Below are 25,359 nucleotides of genomic sequence, written 5' to 3'. Positions count from 1 at the left end.
TAGGCAGGATTCTAAGATGGCCTCCAAGATACCTGCCCCCTGGTATACGTACCCTGCTTACTCCCCTCTCCTTGAGTGTTGGCAAGATTTCTGAATATAATGGGGTCATCACTCTTTTGATTAGTTTACATGACAAAGGTAAAGAGACTTTCCAGAGGTAACTAAGGCCCTTAATCAGCTGACTGTGAGTTAATCAAAAGGGAGAATATCCGGGTAAGACTGACCCAATCAAGTGAACCATTTCAAGAAAATGAGACATCAGAAAGATTGTTTCTTCTTCGAGGCCAGCAGAATAAACATCTATGCTGTGAACTGTCTGTCGAGAGGAGTAGTCTCTAGATGTTGAGGGCCTCAGTCCTACAACCACAAGGAACTGAATTCTGCCAGCAACGATTATGGCCTGAAAGAAGACTCTGAGCCTCAGATGAGATCTCAGCCATAGCTGATACCTTGATTGTAGTCTATGAGACCTTAGGCAGAGGACCCAGCTAAGTTGTGCCCAGACGCACAGAGGAAATGGACCCATGCAAATTGTGAGAGATAAATTTAAGTGTATTAAGCTCCTAATTTGTAGTAATTTGTCACACAGCAATAAAAAACTAAAGTACAAAATAGATCATGAATTGTTAAATAATTATTAAATAATCCTGAATTATTAAAATTGGGTTGCATAAGTGAAAAAATAAATGCATATTTGAATTGGAAGAGCTGGCGTTTTCACATGAAAAATCAAGTGTGATTGAAATAATCTTAGAGTAGCTGTTTTGGAAGTCTATTACTCAAGCACTTGCTAGTTGAAGGAGTGCTAAGATTAAGCATACAACAACTGATTCCAGGGCCTCAAAACTTATTTCCTACAAGTGTAGGACAAGCTGAACTCTGGATATAAAGAAAGTAATATTTTTCTTTCTCTTGAAATGACATATTCTGTTCATTGCACCAGCAGTAGCCAAAACATCATATTACAAATTACAAAGCACTTTCACATACTGATTATTTCTGTTATGACGCAACATGTTTCTAAAAGTCACTGCATTATGCAAAATAAAACAATAAAAAACATAGAGGTTATGGGAAAATGGGGTTGGGGCACAGTACTCAGAAACTTTGTCAGTGACACATTAAAAAAAAAGATAAAAACCTGATTAAAAAAACGGTAGCATAGTTTTACACATGTCAAATGGGTAAGAAGTATATGTGTGTGTATATATTACAATGTCACTTTTCTTTGAAAAAGACCTTAAGTTTGCTTGTGGAAGTGGGAGTTGGAAGGGTTGCCGCTTGTGAATTTTTGTAAAGTGGTAGAAGGCAAGGGACCTGAAATCAGAGGGAACGTTATATCACCAGATGTGGATGGGCGTGGCTCATAACACAGGTGGTAAACTGAGATACCTGGCGGATGTTTGAGGTGTGTGCGTGTCTGTTTTGCATATTCCTATGTGGCTGGTTCAGCTGGGTGCAGTTTTCTGTGTTCACCTGGTATTTCTTGTGGACTACATAGTGCATAAGCAAGGTGAAATTTGTGTTATGCTCAAATTGTTCTCTTAAAATATGTTAATCACTTTGGAAAAATTTGTGTCTTCAAAACAAGTGTTATAGCAGAACAGATTATACATTATTTCATTGGAATCTTACAATAACAACAAGCAATAGGCAAGTATTAGAGATGGGGAACTGAGCTTCAGACACCAAGCTAATGAATAGTCAGGCTAGACTGAACCAGTCTTCTGATTGCAAGTCTGTGCTCTTTCTCCTGTACCACTTCAGAAATTCCCCAATCTGCCTTATCTGGAATCTGCACAAGATTATAGCTTCACTACTCCAATTTTTAATACTTTATATTTTCAATTAGACATTTCTTTTAAGACATTCTAGAAGTATCTTGATCCAGAAGGTAATATCCTCCCAGCCATGGAGAGTTCCTCCCAAAGACAAAATTCTTTTTTGGTAATAAAAATGTAAATAAAACTGTATATTTCAAGAGATTTGCAATTTTATATATTTCCCATTGTATTATTATGATGCAACTCAAAAACGGATTCAAAGTTTTTACTCTAGTCTTCTCTCAAATTCATCCAATATTAACTAATTTTATTTTCCATGCAATTTAATTATATTTTTTAACCATTGATTATGCCTATATTAAGTACACTGATATTCATCAATTTGTAAAAATGAAAACCAACTAGATGATAACTCTTGCACAAATTTGTTTTATAACTTAAGAAATCACTTCAGAATGCTGAGACCCACTTAAGTAGAAGGATAGTAACCGTTCCTAGGAGCAAGAGGATTATGCCTACCAGAAAGAGCTCTGTGAAGGTCTTTCTCCTCTTCCCCAGCTGGTTTAATTTAATGAATTCTTCAGGGGCAATTTTGTGTAGATGAACTCAAAGCAGGCAAGACATCATTTTCAAATACTTGCGGAGTGAATGAGTACGCAAACAAACTAAATAGTACAAACTGGGTCAGGAAAGGTGAGGGGATATGATAATTTTCAACAGTCCAAAATAGCTATCCTGGGGCTTATGGTAAGTAAGTATGAGTAACCCTAACCGTAACAGTAATGCAGGTTTGCTAATCCTGGGTCCCCAGACATATTCTACTAGAGGATTTTGGCAGTAAAATTTTACTTTTCTAATTCTGAACAAATACAAACAAATGTTTCTTAATTTATTAATCTGGCTCTCATATATTTATTACTTCCCATGTCCTAAGAACTATGCCAGATATTGAGAGGTAGAGAGTAGGATCTTAAGAAAACAGCTTCAGATTTGTAGATCTACATCCATTCAACCTGGGACACTGAAAAGCTCCTTTAGTAACTCACATGATTAACAATTTTAAATAAGTTACTAGGTGAAGAGGTTATAAGGCTGTACGGATTGGTCTCTGTTCCTCACAATCTGTTTATTTTAATAAATTTCTTTGAGAGTTTTATGAATGGCCTCAAAACCATTAAGACTTCATTCTCATGAAGAGCAATCTTACACTCCAGAAAACTACAGCCAATATATACTTTGCTATACATTTGTTATGAAGGATCCTTGAGAAAATTTTGTATTAGGACCCATGACACCCTTGATATAGCTCTGCTGTTATTTTTTTCTTCTCAAGTGAACAGATGAATTTCTTTAGCAAAATAGAACAATCATGGTTGATAGACCTTCCTGTAAGGTAGACTCAGATTTGCTGAAAGAGAATGTATAACCTAAGCAAATCCTTGTTTGAAGCCTCTCTGTTTACCTACTTTGTATCTCAAATAGGGGGGAAATCAAAATGAAGTTATAATTAATTAATTTCACCACTGGCTCATACAGTTGACCCTTGAACAATGCGCGGGTTAGGGTTGCCAACCCTCATACCTCCTCCTCCCCCAGTTGAAAATCCAAGTATAACTTTATGGGAGGGCTCTCTGCATCCTGGGTTCTGCACTGTCGGATTCAACCAAACACGAATCATGTAGTACTGTAGTGTGTAGTTAGTGAAAAACATCTGCGTATCAGTGGACTGTGCAGTTCAGACCTGTGATGTTCAAGGGTCAAGGTAATATTGCTTCAGAGAACATAATAGGGTCAGAACATCCCCTCCCTTTGCTGGAATTCGGTCTGCCCCCAGAGCCTTGGCTGTAGAGTTGCAGGTACTTTCCCCATCCCTTGAAACTAATCACCAAGGGAGCAATTCCAGCTCCACACTCAGGAATCATTTACTATTGAAGAGTCTCATTTTCAGCTAAATGGTTGTAAAAGATGTGTGCAATATCCAAACACTGTTTGGGCATTGAATTTGATGGGGGTATGAAGGGCCTTTGGAACACGCTGGCCAATTTCTGTTTTCTATTATGATGAAAACAATCAACTATGGTCTGGCCAAGAGAAGAACAGTCCATGATATTTTGTTACTGGTTTCCTAAGAAGGTCCAAGTTCTTTTAGTCAAATATTTTACACAAAGAGCAAATTACAGTTGAGACCTCTTTTGTCCATACAAAGTGTAGTAGTGAATACTCTATGGACTGCCTTTGAAATTACTAGGTCTTGAGTTAGGGATCAGATTGAATGAACTCAATATTCTTATACTCATGAAATACATTTACTGATGATTAATCTGAGAATATTTTTATCACGGCAACTTTGGCTGTGTTGTAAAATAAAGTGTTGACAAAACTTGCCTTAGTGTAATCATAGTGAAGTAGACATTATGTGTCATCTGACCACATTGAGGTGTGCTGTTTTGTTATTAAGTGCCGTTTACAAACCATCTTAGCATCTTTGCATTGAGGTTGTATACTGTAATTTAATTTTCCATTGAGCTTTGGGATTGCTGTGATTTTTCTGTTCAATATAGGCTTCTTTAAAGATTTGATCATCTTTTAAAATATCTGTAAGCCATATTCAAAATTTATATATCATATCTAAAATATAAGGATGCTTCTGGTTTTAATGTGTCTGATACAGTTAAAAAAATAGTAATCGAGTCATGGGTGACTCCAAATAAGTCAATTAAAAACTGTATAATAACTGGACTGGAGGAAGCAAGTCATTAATTTGCAGTGATACTTGGTGATCAAGTCATGAGAGCCACTGAGTATTTGGAAGAAACCAATGATATTCAAACTATCAAAGCAAGCACTTTGAAGAACTGCATGATGTGAAATAGCTGAAAAAAGGAATGCTTTAAACTGACATCGTTATCTTGCACTTAAATAAAAATACAATAAAGGAAAATAACAGATTTGATATTTGTCTACAACATCAAGGCACTTAAAACTATATATTTGCAAAACAGAGACTAAACATTTTCTCTTATTGAGCTCTCTCTTTAAGGACTTTATATGCACAAACTTTATAGGAATGGCCATTTCTTCCCTAAAATAAAAGCAATTTTTACAAATATTTTGAGAACTCAGGAAAAAACCTAAAACATTCAAATGAATACTCAGCTGTACTTGAAAGATTTTTGCCTAAAACTACTTTAAAGGGTTAAAACTTAGAAGGTCTAAAATAGAATTTGTAGAATCCCAGTATTCAAAAAGTGAGATTTGTCACCATGGATGGTAGTACTGTGAAAAAGCAGAAAAAGAATTGAGAAGGAGTTATCAAATTGAAAATATTTTGGTGATGCTGTAATCAAACATGCCTGATGTTTGCTGTGGATTAAAAGACTATTTTCTCTTTGAACATTTTTCCATCTTTGTGTGTGTGTGTGTGGTAAAATATACATAACATAAAGATAGAGTACAGTTCTGTGGTATTAAGTACATCCACACTGTTATGCAGCCATCACCATCATCCATCTCCATAACTTTATGTCATCCCCAACTGAAATTCTGTACCTATTAAAAAGCAACTACCCATTTTCCCCTCCCCTGATACACTGGCAATCACCATTCTGCTTTCAATCTCTATAAATTTGACTACTCTATGTACCTCATATAAGTGGAACCCTACAATATTTGTCCTTTTGTGACTGGCTTATTTCTCTATCATTTTATTAACACAAAATATTATCAATTATTAATTTTATTTAGTCAGAAACTTGAAACATTGACAAAATTTTTGACATTGAATAACATTACAAAATACTGCTCAAATATATGTGCTTTACTAAAATATGGGACACTTAAAATGAAAGTGCTGATTAACCAAGATGGCGGAGTAGAAGGACGTGCTCTCACTCCCTCTTGCGAGAGCACCAGAATCACAACTGGCTGCTGGACAATCATCGACAGGAAGACACTGGACTTCACCAAGGAGGATACCCCATGTCCAAGGACAGAGGAGAAGCCACAGTGAGACGGTAGGAGGGGCGCAATCAGAGTAAAATCAAATCCCATAACTGCTGGGTGGGTGACTCACAGACTGGCGAGCACTTATACCACAGAAGTCCACCCACTGGAGTGAAAGTTCTGAGCCCCACGTCAGGCTTCCCAACCTGGGGGTCCGGCAACGGGAGGAGGAATTCATAGAGAATCAGACTTTGAAGCCTAGTGGGAATTGATTGCAGGACTTCGACAGGACTGGGGGAAACAGAGAACCCACTCTTGCAGGGCGCACACAAAATAGTGTGTGCATCGGGACCCAGGGGAAGGAGCAGTGACCCTGGGGGAGACTGAACCAGACATAACTGCTGGTGTTGGGGGGTCTCCTGCAGAGGCGGGGGCTGGCTCTGTTTCAGCGTGGGGACAAGGACACTGGCAGCGGAGGTTCTGGGAAGTACTCCTTGGCGAGAGCCCTCCCAGAGTCTGCCATTAGCCCCACCAAAGAGCCCGGGTAGGCTCCAGTGTTGGGTTGCCTCAGGCAAAACAACCAACAGGGAGGGAACCCAGCCCCTCCCATCAACAGTCAAGTGGATTAAAGTTTTACAGAGCTCTGACCGCCACAGCAACAGTCAGCTCTACCCACCTCCAGAGCCTCCCATCAAGCCTCTTAGATAGCCTCAACCACCAGAGGGCAGACAGCAGAAGCAAGAAAAACTACAGTCCTGCAGCCTGTGGAACAGAAACCACATTTACAGAAAGATAGACAAGATGAAAAGGCAGAGGGCTGTATACCAGATGAAGGAACAAGAAAAAACCCCAGAAAAACAACTAAATGAAGTGGAGATAGGCAACCTTCCAGAAAAAGAATTCAGAATAATGATAGTGAAGATGATCCAGGACCTTGGAATAAGAATGGAGGCAAAGATTGAGAAGATGCAAGAAATGTTTAACAAAGACCTAGAAGAATTAAAGAACAAACAAACAGAGATGACCAATACAATAACTGAAATGAAAACTACACTAGAAGGAATCAATAGTAGAATAACTGAGGCAGAAGAACGGATAAGTGACCTGGAAGACAGAATGGTGGAATTCACTGCTGCGGAACAGACTAAAGAAAAAAGAATGAAAAGAAATGAAGACAGCCTAAGAGACCTCTGGGACAACATTAAACGCAACAACATTCGCATTATAGGGGTCCCAGAAGGAGAAGAGAGAGAGAAAGGACCCGAGAAAATCTTTGAAGAGATTATAGTCGAAAACTTCCCTAACATGGGAAAGGAAATAGCCACCCAAGTCCAGGAAGCGCAGAGAGTCCCATACAGGATAAACCCAAGGAGAAGCACACCGAGACACATAGTAATCAAAGTGGCAAAAATTAAAGACAAAGAAAAATTATTGAAAGCAGCAAGGGAAAAACGACAAATAACATACAAGGGAACTCCCATAAGGTTAACAGCTGATTTCTCAGCAGAAACTCTACAAGCCAGAAGGGAGTGGCATGATATACTTCAAGTGATGAAAGGGAAGAACCTACAACCAAGATTACTCTACCCGGCAAGGATCTCATTTAGATTTGATGGAGAAATCAAAAGCTTTACAGACAAGCAAAAGCTAAGAGAATTCAGCACCACCAAACCAGCTCTACAACAAATGTTAAAGGAACTTCTCTAAGTGGGAAACACAAGAAAAGAAAAGGACCTACAAAAACAAACCCAAAACAATTAAGAAAATGGTCATAGGAACATACATATCGATAATTACCTTAAACGTGAATGGATTAAATGCTCCAGCCAAAAGACACAGGCTTGCTGAATGGATACAAAAACAAGACCCATCTATATGCTGTCTACAAGAGACCCACTTTAGACCTAGGGACACATACAGACTGAAAGTGAGGGGATGGAAAAAGATATTCCATGCAAATGGAAATCAAAAGAAAGCTGGAGTAGCTATACTCATATCAGATAAAATAGACTTTAAAATAAAGAATGTTACAAGAGACAAGGAAGGACACTACATAATGATCAAGGGATCAATCCAAGAAGAAGATATAACAATTATAAATATATATGCACCCAACATAGGAGCACCTCATTACATAAGGCAATTGCTAACAGCTATAAAAGAGGAAATTGATAGTAACACAATACTAGTGGGGGACTTTAACACCTCACTTACACCAATGGACAGATCATCCAAAATGAAAATAAATAAGGAAACAGAAGCTTTAAATGACACAATAGACCAGATAGATTTAATTGATATTTATAGGACATTCCATCCAAAAATAGCAGATTACACGTTCTTCTCAAGTGCGCATGGAACATTCTCCAGGATAGATCACATCTTGGGTCACAAATCAAGCCTCAGTAAATTTAAGAAAATTGAAATCATATCAAGCATCTTTTCTGACCACAACGCTATGAGATTAGAAATGAATTACAGGGGGAAAAGCGTAAAAAACACAAACACATGGAGGCTAAACAATACGTTACTAAATAACCAAGAGATTACTGAAGAAATCAAAGAGGAAATCAAAAAATACCTAGAGACAAATGACAATGAAAATACGACAACCCAAAACCTATGGGATGCTGCAAAAGCAGTTCTAAGAGGGAAGTTTATAGCTATACAAGCCTACCTAAAGAAACAAGAAAAATCTCAAGTAAACAATCTAACCTTACACCTAAAGAAACTAGAGAAAGAAGAACAAACAAAACCCAAAGTTAGCAGAAGGAAAGAAATCATAAAGATCAGAGCGGAAATAAATGAAATAGAAACAAAGAAAACAATAGCAAAGATCAATAGAACTAAAAGCTGGTTCTTTGAGAAGATAAACAAAATTGATAAGCCATTAGCCAGACTCATCAAGAAAAAGAGGGAGAGGACTCAAATCAATAAAATCAGAAATGAAAAAGGAGAAGTTACAACAGACACCGCAGAAATACAAAGCATCCTAAGAGACTACTACAAGCAACTTTATGCCAATAAAATGGACAACCTGGAAGAAATGGACAAATTCTTAGAAAGGTATAACCTTCCAAGACTGAACCAGGAAGAAGCAGAAAATATGAACAGACCAATCACAAGTAATGAAATTGAAACTGTGATTAAAAATCTTCCAACAAACAAAAGTCCAGGACCAGATGGCTTCACAGGTGAATTCTATCAAACATTTAGAGAAGAGCTAACACCTATCCTTCTCAAACTCTTCCAAAAAATTGCAGAGGAAGGAACACTCCCAAACTCATTCTATGAGGCCACCATCACCCTCATACCAAAACCAGACAAAGACACTACAAAAAAAGAAAATTACAGACCAATATCACTGATGAATATAGATGCAAAAATCCTCAACAAAATACTAGCAAACAGAATCCAACAACACATTAAAAGGATCATACACCACGATCAAGTGGGATTTATCCCAGGGATGCAAGGATTCTTCAATATACGCAAATCAATCAATGTGATACACCATATTAACAAATTGAAGAATAAAAACCATATGATCATCTCAATAGATGCAGAAAAAGCTTTTGACAAAATTCAACACCCATTTATGATAAAAACTCTCCAGAAAGTGGGCATAGAGGGAACCTATCTCAACATAATACAGGCCAAATATGACAAACCCACAGCAAACATCATTCTCAACGGTGAAAAACTGAAAGCATTTCCTCTAAGATCAGGAACGAGACAAGGATGTCCACTCTCACCACTATTATTCAACATAGTTCTGGAAGTCCTAGCCATGGCAATCAGAGAAGAAAAAGAAATAAAAGGAATACAAATGGGAAAAGAAGAAGTAAAACTGTCACTGTTTGCAGATGACATGATACTATACATAGAGAATCCTAAAACTGCCACCAGAAAACTGCTAGAGCTAATTAATGAATATGGTAAAGTTGCAGGATACAAAATTAATGCACAGAAATCTCTTGCATTCCTATACACTAATGATGAAAAATCTGAAAGAGAAATTATGGTAACACTCCCATTTACCATTGCAACAAAAAGAATAAAATACCTAGGAATAAACCTACCTAGGGAGACAAAAGACCTGTATGCAGAAAACTATAAGACACTGATGAAAGAAATTAAAGATGATACCAACAGATGGAGAGATATACCATGTTCTTGGATTGGAAGAATCAACCTTGGGAAAATGACTATACTACCCAAAGCAATCTACAGATTCAATGCAATCCCTATCAAATTACCAATGGCATTTTTTACGGAGCTAGAAAAAATCATCTTAAAATTTGTATGGAGACACAAAAGACCCCGAATAGCCAAAGCAGTCTTGAGGGAAAAAAACGGAGCTGGAGGAATCAGACTCCCTGACTTCAGACTATACTACAAAGCTACAGTAATCAAGACAATATGGTACTGGCACAAAAACAGAAACATAGATCAATGGAACAAGATAGAAAGCCCAGAGATAAACCCATGCACCTATGGTCAACTAATCTATGACAAAGGAGGCAAAGATATACGATGGAGAAAAGACAGTCTCTTCAATAAGTGGTGCTGGGAAAACTGGACAGCTACATGTAAAAGAATGAAATTAGAATACTCCCTAACACCATACACAAAAATAAACTCAAAATGGATTAGAGACCTAAATGTCAGACTGGACACTATAAAACTCTTAGAGGAAAACATAGGAAGAACACTCTTTGACATAAATCACAGCAAGATCTTTTTTGATCCACCTCCTAGAGTAATGGAAATAAAAACAAAAATAAACAAATGGGACCTAATGAAACTTCAAAGCTTTTGCACAGCAAAGGAAACCATAAACAAGACGAAAAGACAACCCTCAGAATGGGAGAAAATATTTGCAAACGAATCAACGGACAAAGGATTAATCTCCAAAATATATAAACAGCTCATTCAGCTCAATATTAAAGAAACAAACAACCCAATCCAAAAATGGGCAGAAGACCTAAATAGACATTTCTCCAGAGAAGACATACAGACGGCCACGAAGCACATGAAAAGATGCTCAACATCACTAATTATTAGAGAAATGCAAATCAAAACTACAATGAGGTATCACCTCACACCAATTAGAATGGGCATCATCAGAAAATCTACAAACAACAAATGCTGGAGAGGGTGTGGAGAAAAGGGAACCCTCTTGAACTGTTGGTGGGCATGTAAATTGATACAGCCACTATGGAGAACAATATGGAGGTTCCTTAAAAAACTAAAAATAGAATTACCCTATGACCCAGCAATCCCACTACTGGGCATATACCCAGAGAAAACCGTAATTCAAAAAGACACATGCACCCGAATGTTCATTGCAGCACTATTTACAATAGCCAGGTCATGGAAGCAACCTAAATGCCCATCAACAGACGAATGGATAAAGAAGATGTGGTACATATATACAATGGAATATTACTCAGCCATTAAAAGGAACGAAATTGAGTCATTTGTTGAGACGTGGATGGATCTAGAGACTGTCATACAGAGTGAAGTAAGTCAGAAAGAGAAAAACAAATATTGTATATTAACGCATGTATGTGGAACCTAGAAAAATGGTACAGATGAGCCGGTTTGCAGGGCAGAAGTTGAGACACAGATGTAGAGAACAGACATATGGACACCAAGGGGGGAAAACTGCGGTGGGGTGGGGATAGTGGTGTGCTGAATTGGGCGATTGGGATTGACATGTATACACTGATGTGTATAAAATTGATGACTAATAAGAACCTGCAGTATAAACAAACAAACAAAACAACTAATACTAAACTTTCATTGGGTTATTTGTATGGAAATATGTTAATATAAATGTTTCAGACATTACATGAAATTTCTAAAAATCTTATATGTTCTGGTATAATGTTATAAGTCATAATCCTAGTTATTACTTTAAAATGTATATCTCAGAAATAACTAATTTTCTTGTCAACTGCATTATTATGAACTTTCATCAAATCTTTAACCGTGGTCATTTTTAAGTCTTTTGTCAATTACAGACAGTTCTGGGTGTACTCTGATGCTTTTGTAAATATGTTCCTATAAAAGGGTTTCATCTTCAGGAAATTCATGGAAAAGACTCTGACAAGTACAGGTTTCTGGTACCTGACTGTACTGCTGAACTGAATGAATAAGCATTTTCAGAACTCTAATGAAAAACTGATGAGCTCATAAAAGTGCTAACAAAAGATCAAGATGAAAAAAAAAATTAATTACATGGGACTGAGTGAACTGATGAGGATGAGTATAATTTTTGTGACTTTCTGGTTGAATTTAAAAAAAGAAAAAATCCCACAAGAACTCAGAGGCAAAGAATATACAAATCAATTTTCACTGCAAAGTAAAGGAGCTGTTACAGTGGAGGATTACTGGACTGAATGTCAATATTATGACATAGTATGAGTGTGTTTCATGTTTGGTAATTGCAATCATTGTTGCTTTTGTTGTGGTCATCCATGTACAATGCTTGGTGTCAGTCTATTTATCTCTTGTAAAAATAAAATACAGTGTGTGTGGAAAAAAAAAAAATGAAAGTGCTTAAAATTTAAAACCTGATAAAACTGTAACATTAATATTAATAGCAGTTTTTTGTAATTTTCTCCCTGTAATCCATGATTAAAATGTACAGTCATTAATGATTTAAAATTAATTTATATGAAATTTATTATTTTTCCATCTAAAGCACAACTAATTGTTCATTATTATTATTTGACACACAAATTAAAACACAAACAGTCCTTGGTTTGTTAAAAGAATGAGTAAATGAAACAAAGGCATGTCATGTAGAAAGTTTGTTAGGGTGAATTAGCAGGTTTATTAGACATGGTTTCATCTGAATTTTGGAGATTGGAAAAAAATATAGGGCAAAATATAAGAATGTAGGGGAGTGTAGAGAAAGGGAGAGTGGAAGGCAAAAAACTGGCACCAAATGCTAAGCGTCACACCTACAAAAACACAGGATTTAACATACTGTAATGATAGTGGAACATTCAGTGAATATGAGCAGGAGACGTTAGCTAACATCTACTGATATTAACCATGTTGCCAGTAACTTTGTATATGCTGTATTAATCCTGATGACAACTGTGTGAGGTATATAACATTGTCAAAACAGAAGTTCTGAGATGTTAAGAAATTTGCCCAGGTTGCAAAACTAGTGAGTGTCAGAGAATTCCAACTCATTTTTATATATATGGTTCCAAATCCCATGTTTTTCCCATGACATCAAATTGTAACATGTCTTTTACTTACTGACTCTGGAGAGGGTTTTTTGCATGTAAAAATACAATATTGGGGGAAATGGGGAGATGTTGGTCAAAGGGTACAAAGTTGCAGTTATGTAGGATGAGTAAGTCTAGAGGTCTAATTTACAGCATGAGGACTATAATTAATAATACTTTGTAGAATATTGGAATTTTGCTAAGAGAGTAGATTTTAGATGCTCTCATCACACACACAAAAATGGTAACTATGTGAGAAGATATGTTAATTAGCTTAATTGTAGTCATCATTTGACTATGTATATGTGTATTAAATCATGTTGTATACCTTAAATATATAATTTTTGTTAAAAATTAAAAACATAATATCAATAAAATTTTATGTGCCAATCTTACTTCCACTAAAAATGGATAAAGCATTTGTTTTGAGAATAGAGTTCACATCTTTATTTTAAAAAAAGAAGAAATTCAAGCTCCAGAAGAATATGGAACTTGTGAGCAATTTTCACATTGCAGAGGATGGTTTTCTGGGGATGGTAAGAAATACTTCTCAGAAGCATAGGTTATTTCTGGTTCAGCAAGAGTCTTCCTTCACAAGAAAGACAAATTGGAGGTACTGTATAGGTACAGTCAAATCATAGGGGTCAAAATAAAGTATCCCTACTTTCACTTCCCAAAAGAACTTTGAAATAAGGAAAATGAAATTACCCAATAAGGGTGATGTTTTATAATCAACCAAAATAAAGTATAAAAAGTTTCTTTAAAGAGACAAAATAGCTGTAGCCTTATTGCACATATCAAAATAAGTAATCTGTCAATCAAAAGTAACATATGATAGTTCCTGTTTAGGCACATTCTGACCTGACATTATCAATCTTTAAAATTTTTCATAATCTGAAGAGTATGAAATCACACTCTTCAGATCATACCATTGTTTTAATTTACAGTTTTCTAATGACTAGTGATGTTGAGCACCTTTTCATATTTGTCATTTGTGTTTTCTCATCTGTGAACTGCCAGTTCACATGTTATGGAAGTACCCAATTTACAATATCCAATCTTGTTGAGGTCTTCTAATAGATGTAAAAGTTTGTGTGTAGATTCTCTTGCACTTTCTACACAGAAAACATGGCAGAGACAAAGATTCCTATGAAACTCATTTCCTTGTCTTCCTAGGCACACAGCTATACCACATTTCCCATTTTCTCTTGCAATTGTTTTGCCATGTGACTGAACTCTAGAAAACGTAATGTGGACAGAAATGGTGCTATACCTAGTCCCTAAAACTTCCCGCATACGAATCTCCATCTTCTTTTGCCATTAGCCAGCTGACTGGAGGAGACTCTAAGGTCGTAAAGGGGGTCACATATAACAATATGAAAGGACCCTGGGCTCCTGAGTAATCATGTGAAAGGCTGTCCAGCGAGGAACTCCCACATTGGACTATGATTTGAGTGAGAAACTTATTGAGTCAAGCCACTAAGAATTTTCAGTTTATCTGCCATAGCAGCTAATGTTACTATTAACTAACATACACTAATATATCATTTGTGAATAATGACTATTTTGTTTCTTCCTTTACAATACTCATACTGTTTATTTCTTTTAGTTTTCTTATTGTGCCACTTAGGTTTTCTAGTTCAATGTTGAATAAAATTTTGATAGTGGCCATCTTTGTCTTACTACTGAATTTCAAGGCTGTGTTGAAGCATCTCCATTAAGTAAGATTTTTATAGATATACTTAATTAGGCTAAGACATTTTCCTTCAATTCCTAATTTGTTAGGTACTTCAGAAAGATGTAGTGTAGTTTTTAGTGTATGTATTTTTTCTTTTTTTTACGTATAACTGATTCACTTTGCTGTACACCTGAAACTAACACAACATTGTAAATCAACTCTACTCCAATAACAACTAAAAAAAAAAAAAAGAAGACTGACTTGGGTCTAGCTTTGTGACCCTTGACACAACACTAAACACTCTGGGCTTCTGCCTCCTCACCAGTTCAATGGAGGCATGTGGAGGACCCTCCAGCTCTTACACTCCTTGATGCTGTGACTGGCTACCAAGCTGGTTTTTATCACAGTTTCTGAAAAGCTACCTAACATTTTTGAGGTTTCCTTATCCATAAGAAAGAAAATAAAATTGGGAGAAGCCATGTTGAGCAGTGAAAAAAAATGAACTGTGGATTTAGGCAGACAGTCTCAATTCTTAGCCCTTGTGACCTAAGGCAGGTTACTTGACCTCTCTGAGTCTTACTTTCTTGACTTGCAAAATGGAGATAACAGTGTTTGTTGTAAGGACTGTGGAAGGATCTTGCTCATGCCACCTTACAGGAGGTGCAAAATAAATATCGTTTTCCTTCTTTGTTCCTATATTACTTTCAGCAAATGTGAAACAGAGGGATTGAATATGCTGAAATGTCTGTAAAAAAAAATTAAACTCTTTAAAAGAATATCAGAGGTTTTAACATCAGATAGATATATTAACCTACATTTCCCTCTTCCAACATAAGAGGGCCTACCTTCTGATCAACACTGCCCATCTCTGAGGTTATTGGAGATGTTCCAAAAGACTGAGGTTAAGAAGCTACCTTAACCTCCTTAAAGGGAGCAAAGGGCACCAACTACAGGAAGCACTGTTCAAAGAGGGAAAAGACGTGGTCCTGACCATGGTCCTGTCGGGCACCATCTCAGACAGGCTCTGTGACAGCATCAGGAGGCCTGAGGAAACAGTTTGGGCCACCGGCCGGCAGGCACAAGAAGTCCCCAGGCTGGGAGACTTCACCGTGATGGCGCAGCGAGCTCCCGAATCTCAAGGCAGCTCAACATCATACCTGAGACCCAGCCCCGAGGCAGCGCAGGAGTAAGAGGCACTACTTCGGGGAGCAGCTTCAGCTCTAAGTTAACCACAGGAAGACAGGCTCTTATCACACGTAAACACTTACAGGTTTCCACAGCTAGCTCTAGGGGACTGCCATCTGAGGGGAACAGGGCGTGGCCAGAGCGAGCTCAGGCAGGGACCCCTCGCACACTGGGGAGAAGATGCTGCACTGCCACCGGTCTCAGCCAGCGGGCTGCCCATGTCCCCAGCCTTCCCCTGTGCCAGGTCCAGAACACATGACCCCAGCTCAGGCTCTCATGCTCCAGAAGCTCGTGTAGACAGCACTGGGTTTCCTGGACAAAGAAGACTCATCATTCATAACACAGCAACTGACCCATCTGCTCCGCGGGAGGAGAATGTATTTTAAACCTGGAAGAGTCATAATTCTGAGATGTTCCACATGTTGTCAGCTTTGCCTTCTACAGACACAGGGCCCCCTCCCCTTTGAGGGGGACCCCTCTGGCTGTGGGGGGTGCCCTCCCTATTGGCAGAAATGTGGGGGGCAGGCAAACAACAGGCTTATGATTTGGATTGTGTCCTGCACATAAACATCTGGGAGAGCAGAGCCAGGGCTGTGGCAGTGGGGAGTGTATGCCACAGGAGGTGGTGATGAGACAGCGTGGCTATACAAAAGGATCCTGGGTGTGCCAACTCTAGTAGAGCCAGTAGGCAACTCTGGATCTCATAAAATCCTGCCCTTATTTGCCACTCACGACATCCCCAAATCTAGAGGGTCAGCCCTTTTCTAGCTATGGCACCTCACCAGGAAAGTCAATGCTACAGGACCTCAGGGAGCCTCGTGGTGCTAAGGTTGAATACTCGAGTCAGAGAACATCCTCGTGGTGGAGTTCTGGGAGCAGAGGGGCCTCTCACTACAGTCTGCAGTCCCTGGGAGTGGCTGCACGTGGCAGGTGAAGGGGGCAAGTGGCTTGGGCACCTGACCCCCACTGAGGAAGCCAGGGCCCCTCACATCTGCAGTGGTCACATGTACGAGAGACAGGCAAGGTCGCACATGTGAGAAGCAAGCACAGGCTGGCAGTGGACACAGGACTCCTTCCCGCTCCAGGACAGCAGGGGCCAGGGCCCGAGGCTGGACTCCTTAGGGCACAGAGCGGGTTTTCCTGCAGGACTGGCTTGGCTTTGCTGGTTCCAAGGACTCAGTTCAGCCATCTTCTACCCTCAGACAAACTGGGATAGGTTGGGAACCTTGATGTTGAGATCACCAATGTTGATTTTCCGAGGCATCTCCGGCAGGTTTATGTTTTTCACGGCAGACATGGCCCACGCGGGCACTGCTGAAAGGCCACCCTCAGATTTCTCCAGCCAGTTCTGAGCTTCAATCTGAGCCACGATTTCATTCATGTTTGTTTCCAATGCCATCCCACCCATCACCACCTCCTGAAGAATGTAGTGCACCTTATCCATGTGGAAGATCAAATCCAATTCACAAACATTTTCGAAACACTTATCCAGAGTCTCCACAAAAACCTGCTACACATACCTGGATGAGGTCCAAGATCCCAAGTTCACTCTCTGATGAATCCACACAAAATGCAAAGTAGAGGGTAGCATAATGCTGATAAATCAGTTTGTAGTCAGAGCCACCAATCAAACTTCCACCCTCCAAGAAGTTACATATGTTGTCATCCCGCTTGAGAACTAGATGGAAGGTCTCTCGAATAATCTGCTGTTGAATTTCTTCTGGGAAATGCTGGTAGAAGCAGACCAGCTGCGGCTTCACATGGTTATTGAAAACCAGAATTGCCTGAATCATCTTTGCCCGCCATGCTCCTTTCACCACTGGCTGTTTCCAGAGAGCATCTCCTTCCCTTGTGTATGTATTTTAACTTATATAACTGTTATTATACTGTAGTTTATTCTATTTTTCACTTTTTATATTAAGCATTCTATTTTTAAGATCTATATATTTTGCTGTCTGTTCATCTGGTTTACTGCATCAAATTGCTGCATCTTAATTCATAATATGCACCAGAATATTTCACTTAGCCATTCTTCAGTGTTGGAAGCTCCAACTTCCCACTTTACAAACAATGCTCAAATAAGCATTCTTTAACATGGTTTTTATATACCCATTTGAGATTTCTCTGGGATATATACCTAGGAATGAGACTGACTAGTCATTGAGTATACATATACTTGAGCCTCTTATATTTTACCTCTTTTGCTGCATTTGGGGTAATTTCATTAAATCAATTTTCCATTTCATATATTTTCTCTTTATCTGCATCTAATATAGTATTTTAAAAACTTAAATGATTAGAAATCCTATTTGATTAAGGAAAATAGATCCAGAGAATGATTGAAGGAAAAAAGAAAATCAAATGGCAATACTAAGACCCTTTCAAAAAAGATAAGACAGAACTTCTTTCTTGTGTGCTTTGTAATTTTAGGTTTTGTGTTCATAATTAGTTTTGAGCTCATATGAAGGGAACCTATGTGTATCAGTTAGGAGTTGATCAGGGAAACAGATCATTATGAGTGAAATAGAGTAATGGATTCATTAGAGAAATTATACCTTGTGCAGGTTAAGAAGTCTTTGTAAGACTGTTGACTTTGCATGTGGTGTTGGACCTAAGGTCATCATAGGTTAGCTTGGCAGGGAATCAGGAAGGAGAACTGAATTTGAAGTGGGAGAGATCAAGGAGAAACTGGAACCCATAAGGTCATATGAGAACCCCAAAGGACAAAAAATTGAACCCATGAGAATAAAGTGGAATTTGACTTTATCTCCCATCATCTCCAACTTAAATGATGCTGGTGACCTACAGAAGCCTGCACCCTTCACCATGGAGTTGTAACCACACTTGGCCCAGGACTCAGGGAAGCCAAAGGAAAAAATCCAGTGGGAACTGGAGAATTGCAGACCCAGGTGGTCCTCAACACCAATAAGGTAACTTAAAGATTAGCAATAGCATGTGCAAATTGCCAATGCCTGCTGTCTTATATTGACTTTCAGAGTGCTAAAATGGCTGCTCCTTCATTTGTGCCTTTCAATTCTCAAGAAAATTTCCTTTGTAATTTGACTCACAAGGAAAGGAATTCTAAGAAACATAGTTTCAACTTAGCTAGATTGATGTAGTATAAAGCCATCATACTATACTACTTTAGTTGAAGGTATGTCCCTTCAGAGATGTTTTGTTTATTTCTCTTAGCACCTCGAGGCATCTCTGGCCTGGTACCAATTTTTATGTGAATGTTTTCAGCTTAGAGTTTCCAGACTAATAACTCAAAGTTAAAGTGAGGAGCTTGCCCATAGTTCTGGGTTCTCAAGGAAGAGTCTCCATTTCCTTACCCTGAACCCAAGCTGAGAAGACAAGCTACCTTCTTATCTCCCTATGCCAATGGGCAGATTATTTTTAAGTCCTTATTTACATTTATATTAAGAATGGAGCTCTTCTCGGGTTCAGACTTTATGGATGGTCTCAATTCTGACTCCATACCTCAAAGGGACAGAAAGCCTTGTCTCCTGACCTCCACTGGTTGTTAAAACACAAGTCTCTAGACTTACCTAGAGGGACCTGCCCCTTACCCCCTGCAGAGTAGACAGATCTCAGCTCTACCACTCTGAGTTTCAGTTCTGTCTTAGTTTCTATTCTCTGCAGAATCTATTTATTTTCTGTCTAGCTTAGCAGTTCATTAAAAAAATACATATATATTTGTTTTATTTTATCTAGATTTTCGTATGGTTTTAGTGGACGCTTTCAGGTTAACTATTCTGCCATGTTGCCTAAACAGGAAGCCCATTGTTTTTACAACCAAAAACTTAAATGCAGAAGACCTTTTCTACAAGTCAAGGGCGCTTTAAGCAAATTCAGATTTACAGGAAAAAATTTACAGATCTACAAAACAGATCAATTAGAAGGGAAATTTGCATAACAAAAGGATTCACCAGAAGACTACTTAAAATAGCTAGGATCTCACAGTGTATTTAGAGCATCTAGGAGAATGTGTATTGTAAAAAGCTATCTGGCCTGTAGTTAAAGAAATGTTGGGATGAATCCTTTTGTAAAGCAGAAAGTCCTTTTTGTAATGTGAATGATCACTCTAATTTACAAGTTTGTAAGATTGGGCTTTTGTGTATTTGGATTTTTTTTCATCTGGCTTTAATAATAGCGATCTAGAAAAAGTCATTTATATAAAGAGTTCAGGTTTAACTCTCCTGAGCATGTTTTTCCTATATTAACATCAAATAATCAAAACAATCAGCATATTTAAAAGATAGAATGATAAGTTCCTTCAAATGTTTAATACATGCATTTCTAAGTTCCCATGGGTCTTGTTATTAGAAATAAGTTGAAGACATATTTCCCACATAATGATTGACTTCTTTTGATACTGTTACTTAGACACACAGTAAAAAACATTTTTACCAGAACACAATTGCTAATTCACTAGATTCAACATTATGTACTGAATTAATGATCATAAGTACTTAACTGCTAATACATTGCAGGTACATGGACTTCCTTCACTACTTATTGGAAGACCAGGACTATAAACACTGAATAGAATGGACCTATTTTTCATTTTCATCTAAATTGAGTATGGTGACTGCAAAGCTCATCTCATTGTCTTCATGATCTGTTTCTAGAGTTTTATTTTGATACATAATTAAATATTTTAATAGGGTAACATGTAATATACAAATTCTAAGGAAAACAGGCAGCCAGTTTTATACTAATGCTTGTCTGGTTTTTAAAAAATTAGCTCTGGTTCTCAAGCTTGGCTGTATTTTGTAATCACCAGGGAGCTTTAAAAAATATTGATGCCTGGCTCCTACTATGGAGGTTTTGATTTAATTGTTCTGGTATGCAGCCAGGCATTGGGATTCTAGTATGTAGCCAGTATTAAGAACCACCAATGTGGTCAAACCACAATTACTCAAACCCACTTAATCAGAGCACTCAATTAACTGGCAATGGGGAAGGGGAATGATGGACTGGGTTGCAGAACTGGAAAAAAAATCATTTAAAAAGTTTATATCAGGTATTTATTCTAAAATTTGTTTTTGAGCATGATCTGAAATGAGGTTCCATATATCCTGAACTCATGCACTTACAAAACTAGACAAAGATAATGACACAGAACAGTGACCTTGAGGTACTACTATTCCATTGATTATAAATTTAAAAAAATTTAATAAACTGTTTTACCCTGCTTATTATCAGGTGGTTGACTCATCTCTATGGATATAACACTAATACATTGAACAGGTGTGATTTGTGGTTGTAATCACAAGGCAACTTTTCTTCCCAACTACTTAAATTTTTTCAGGGGGGTTGGTTTCTTCCTGCTGCTGGATAAAAATGTGAGCAGTCTTATTGACTCGTAGGTTAAGAAAAAAAACTGATCACTTTAGATAGGAAAACACAATCTCTATTTAGTAGTTAAAAATGTTCATCCCATGTAATAGTGAAAAACTCCAATCTTGATTTAAAGTTGAAGCTTCTCCCCTTTCTATCTAGGACCCTACTGAGGGGGAGCCTCTAGTCAAGGGAGGTCGGTGTGGTTGGGATCTTCTCTCTTTCCGTCACCCTTAGCACTTAGCAAAAGCTTCCTTGCACTTTACATTTTAGCAATATTGAAAGCATAGTGTTCCCTCAGTGCCCCACACTGTTTCACACATCTGTACAGCTAGCTGTTCACTCCATCTGGACTGCTCTTCCTTCCCTCAGTCACCTTGGAGATGCCTTTTTGACCTTTAAAACCAGATGGACATTTCTCTAGCTTTAATTCCCTCCTTATTCAGCTTTATTATTTGTACCCAAGTTGGTAGTAAGGAAGAAGTCAGAAATAATACAATGGATCTTATTAAAGAATTATTTGAGCTGATCAGTTGGAGGTCCTTAGAGATCATGAATCCAAACCCTTCTATCTCCAGATGAGCAAACTAGTGAGATCAAAGGACTTGCTGAACAGTTCTTGGCTGCGTAGGGGACTGACAGTACAGGGCTCTTTCTAGCATGTTGTTTTCTTTAACAAAATGAAATATTCCACTAAATTAAAGAGGTTGTCAATTCCACGGATGAAAAACTCATGCCAAAGAACCATGCTGCACCCCTGCAGGAGGCCAGGTTAGTTGTGGCCTTGTCCAAAGAGCACAGACTTGGAGTCACACAGGCCTGTGTCTGCAGTTTTTGCAGTGGCCTTGGGCAATTTATTTAACTTCTCGGAGCCACAGTTTCCTCACAGGCAAAGCAGAAAATTAATACTCATCTTGCCTTCCTGAAAGTGTATTGTTAGAAATAAATATGATTATATAGAAGATATATTTTACTGTATAATCTCCAAGGTACTTTTAAAATGTCAATTGTTCAAGGTACTTTTAAAATGTCAATTGTTATTGCTATAGCTACTCTAGAATAGGCATACATTAAAAGATTTATGGACTTCACAGATATTTTGCTGAATAATCAAGGAATAAGATGTTAATCTTCTTTTCAGAAGCAATGAAGAAAAATCTAGACTCCACATTTATTAACTTTTTTGTTTTATAATTTGGAACTGTATCCAATGTCATTTCCTATACTTTTCTTTAAGTGGATTACTTAAATAATCAAAAATGATTAATACATGTAAAACAATTAGAAGAGTGATTTGCACAAAAAGAAGGTTGATAAACATTTGTTATTTTTGTAATTTATATCCTCTTACTTGTCTATTCCTAGCTCAATTGTGAAAGCTGAACATAACTCTCTGGACTCTGAATTTCACTCTCTATTGTTTGAAATGACAAAGATCACGGTGACTAAAAATTCAAGCACTGTTTTTCCTCACTGGAAGAACAAGGTGTAGCTTTAGGGAGTAAAAGTATTTGGGAAGCACTGTTTATGACAACTGCTACAGCGTCAAAGGACAGTGTATTTTTAAAATGTATGTATGAGGACCTTCAAGATGGTGGAGGAGTAAGACATGGAGATCACCTTCCTCCCCACAAATACATCAAAAATACATCTAAATGTGGAACAACTCCTACAGAACACCTACTGAATGCTGGCAGAAGACCTCAGACTTCCCCAAAGGCAAGAAACTCCCCACGTACCTGTCCGTGTGGCTGACAGGGTCTTGGTGCTCCGGCCAGGTGTCAGGCCTGAGCCTCTGAGGTGGGAGAGCCGAGTTCAGGACACTGGACCACCAGAGACCTCCCAGCCCCATGTAATATCAATCAACAAGAGCTCTCCCAGAGATCTCTGTCTCAACGCTAAGACCCAGCTCCACTCAATGACCAGCAAGCTCCAGTGCTGGACAGCCCTTGCCAAACAACCAGCAAGACAGGAACACAACCCCACACGTTAGCAGAGAGGCTGCCTAAAATCATATTAAGTTCACGGACACCCCAAAACACACCACCAGATGCAGTCCTGCCCACCAGAAAGACAAGATCCAGCCCCATCCACCAGAACACAGGCACTAGTCCCCTCCAACAGGAAGCCTACACCACCAGGTTGGCCCACTGAACCAAGCTTACCCACTGGAGACAGACACCAAAAACAACGGGAACTATGAACCTGCAGCCTGCGAAAAGGAGACCCCAAACGCAGTAAGTTAAGCAAAATGAGAAGACAGAGAAATATGCAGCAGATGAAGGAGCAAGGTAAAAACCCACCAGACCAAACAAATGAAGAGGAACTTGGCAGTCTACCTGAAAAAGAATTCAGAGTAACGATAGTAAAGATGATCCAAAATCTTGGAAATTGAATGGAGAAAATACAAGAAACGTTTAACAAGGACCTAGAAGAACTAAAGAGCAAACAAACAATGATGAACAACACAATTAATGAAATTTAAAATTCTCTAGAAGGAATCAATAGCAGAATAACTGAGGCAGCAGAACAGATAAGTGACCTGGAAGATAAAATAGTGGAAATAACTACTGCAGAGCAGAATAAAGAAAAAAGAATGAAAAGAATTGAGGACAGTCTCAGAAACCTCTGGGACAACATTAAACGCACCAACATTCGAAGTATAGGGGTCCCAGAAGAAGAGAAAAAGAAAGGGACTGAGAAAATATTTGAAGAGATTATAGTTGAAAACTTCCCTAATATGGGAAAGGAAATAGTCAAAGTCCAGGAAGCGCAGAGCGTCCCTCCCATACAGAATAAATCCAAGGAGAAACACGCCAAGACACATATTAATCAAACTATCCAAAATTAGCTACAAAGAAAAAATATTAAAAGCAGCAAAGGAAAAGCAACAAATAACATACAAGGGAATCCCCATAAGGTTAACAGCTAATCTTTCAGCAGAAACTCTGCAAGCCAGAAGGGAGCGGCAGGACACATTTAAAGTGATGAAAAGGTAAAACCTACAACCAAGATTACTCTACCCAGCGAGGATCTCATTCAGATTCGATGGAGATATTAAAACCTTTACAGACAAGCAAAAGCTAAGAGAATTCAGCACCACCAAACCAGCTTTACAACAAACGCTAAAGGAACTTCTCTAGGCAGGAAACATAAGAGAAGGAAAAGATCTACAATAACAAACCCAAGACAATTAAGAAAATGGAAATAGGAACATACATATCGATAATTACCTTAAATGTAAATGGATTATATGCTCCCACCAAAAGACATAGACTGGCTGAATGGATACAAAAACAAGACCCATATATATGCTGTCTACAAGAGACCCACTTCAGACCCACAGACACATACAAACTGAAAGTGAGGGGATGGAAAAAGATATTCCATGCAAATGGAAATCAAAAGAAAGCTGGAGTAGCAATTCTCATATCAGACAAAATAGACTTTAAAATAAAGACTATTACAATAGAAAAAGAAGGACACTACATAATGATCAAGGGATCTATCCAAGAAGAAGATGTAACAATTGTAAATATTTATGCACCCAACATAGGAGCACCTCAATACATAAGGCAAATGCTAACAGCCATGAAAGGGGAAATCGACAGTAACACAATATAGGCCAGTATCACTGATGAACATATATGCAAAAATCCTCAGCAAAATACTAGCAAACAGAATCCTGCAGCACATTAAAAGGATCATACACCATGATCAAGTGGGGTATCCCAGGAATGCAAGGCTTCTTCAATATATGCAAATCAATCAATGTGATACACCATAATAACAAATTGAAAGAGAAAAACCATATGATCATCTCAATAGATGCAGAAAAAGCTTTCGACAAAATTCAACACCGATGTATGATAAAAAAACCTACAGAAAGTAGGCATAGAGGGAACTTACGTCAACATAATAAAGGCCATATATGACAAACACACAGCCAACATCGTTCTCAATGGTGAAAAACTGAAACCATTTCCACTAAGATCAGGAACAAGACAAGGTTGCCCACTCTCACCCCTATTATTCAACAGAGTTTTGGAAGTTTTAGCCACAGCAATCAGAGAAGAAAAAGAAATAAAAGGAATCCAAATCGGAAAAGAAGAAGTAAAGCTGTCACTGTTTGAAGATGACATGATACTCTACATAGAGAATCCTAAAGATGCTACCA

General features: G+C 38.1%; 2 protein-coding genes across 16 annotated transcripts in view; both read right to left on the bottom strand.

The window, feature by feature from the left end:
* Positions 1-25,359, bottom strand: part of ANKS1B (ankyrin repeat and sterile alpha motif domain containing 1B) — a 1,182,139-nt gene that overhangs the window by 259,446 nt on the left and 897,334 nt on the right. The gene's annotated exons all lie outside the window — the stretch shown is intronic.
* LOC133100906 (AP-3 complex subunit sigma-2-like) lies at positions 17,038-17,641 on the bottom strand. The gene is given in 2 exon segments (XM_061205405.1): positions 17,038-17,361; positions 17,363-17,641. Coding segments are annotated over 2 exon segments (594 nt in total). The 5' UTR covers positions 17,633-17,641.

This window comes from Eubalaena glacialis, chromosome 11, assembly GCF_028564815.1.
Source record: "Eubalaena glacialis isolate mEubGla1 chromosome 11, mEubGla1.1.hap2.+ XY, whole genome shotgun sequence".
In the NCBI taxonomy this organism is placed as follows: Eukaryota; Metazoa; Chordata; class Mammalia; order Artiodactyla; family Balaenidae; genus Eubalaena; species Eubalaena glacialis.
This window is presented reverse-complemented; position numbering and strand designations above follow the sequence as displayed.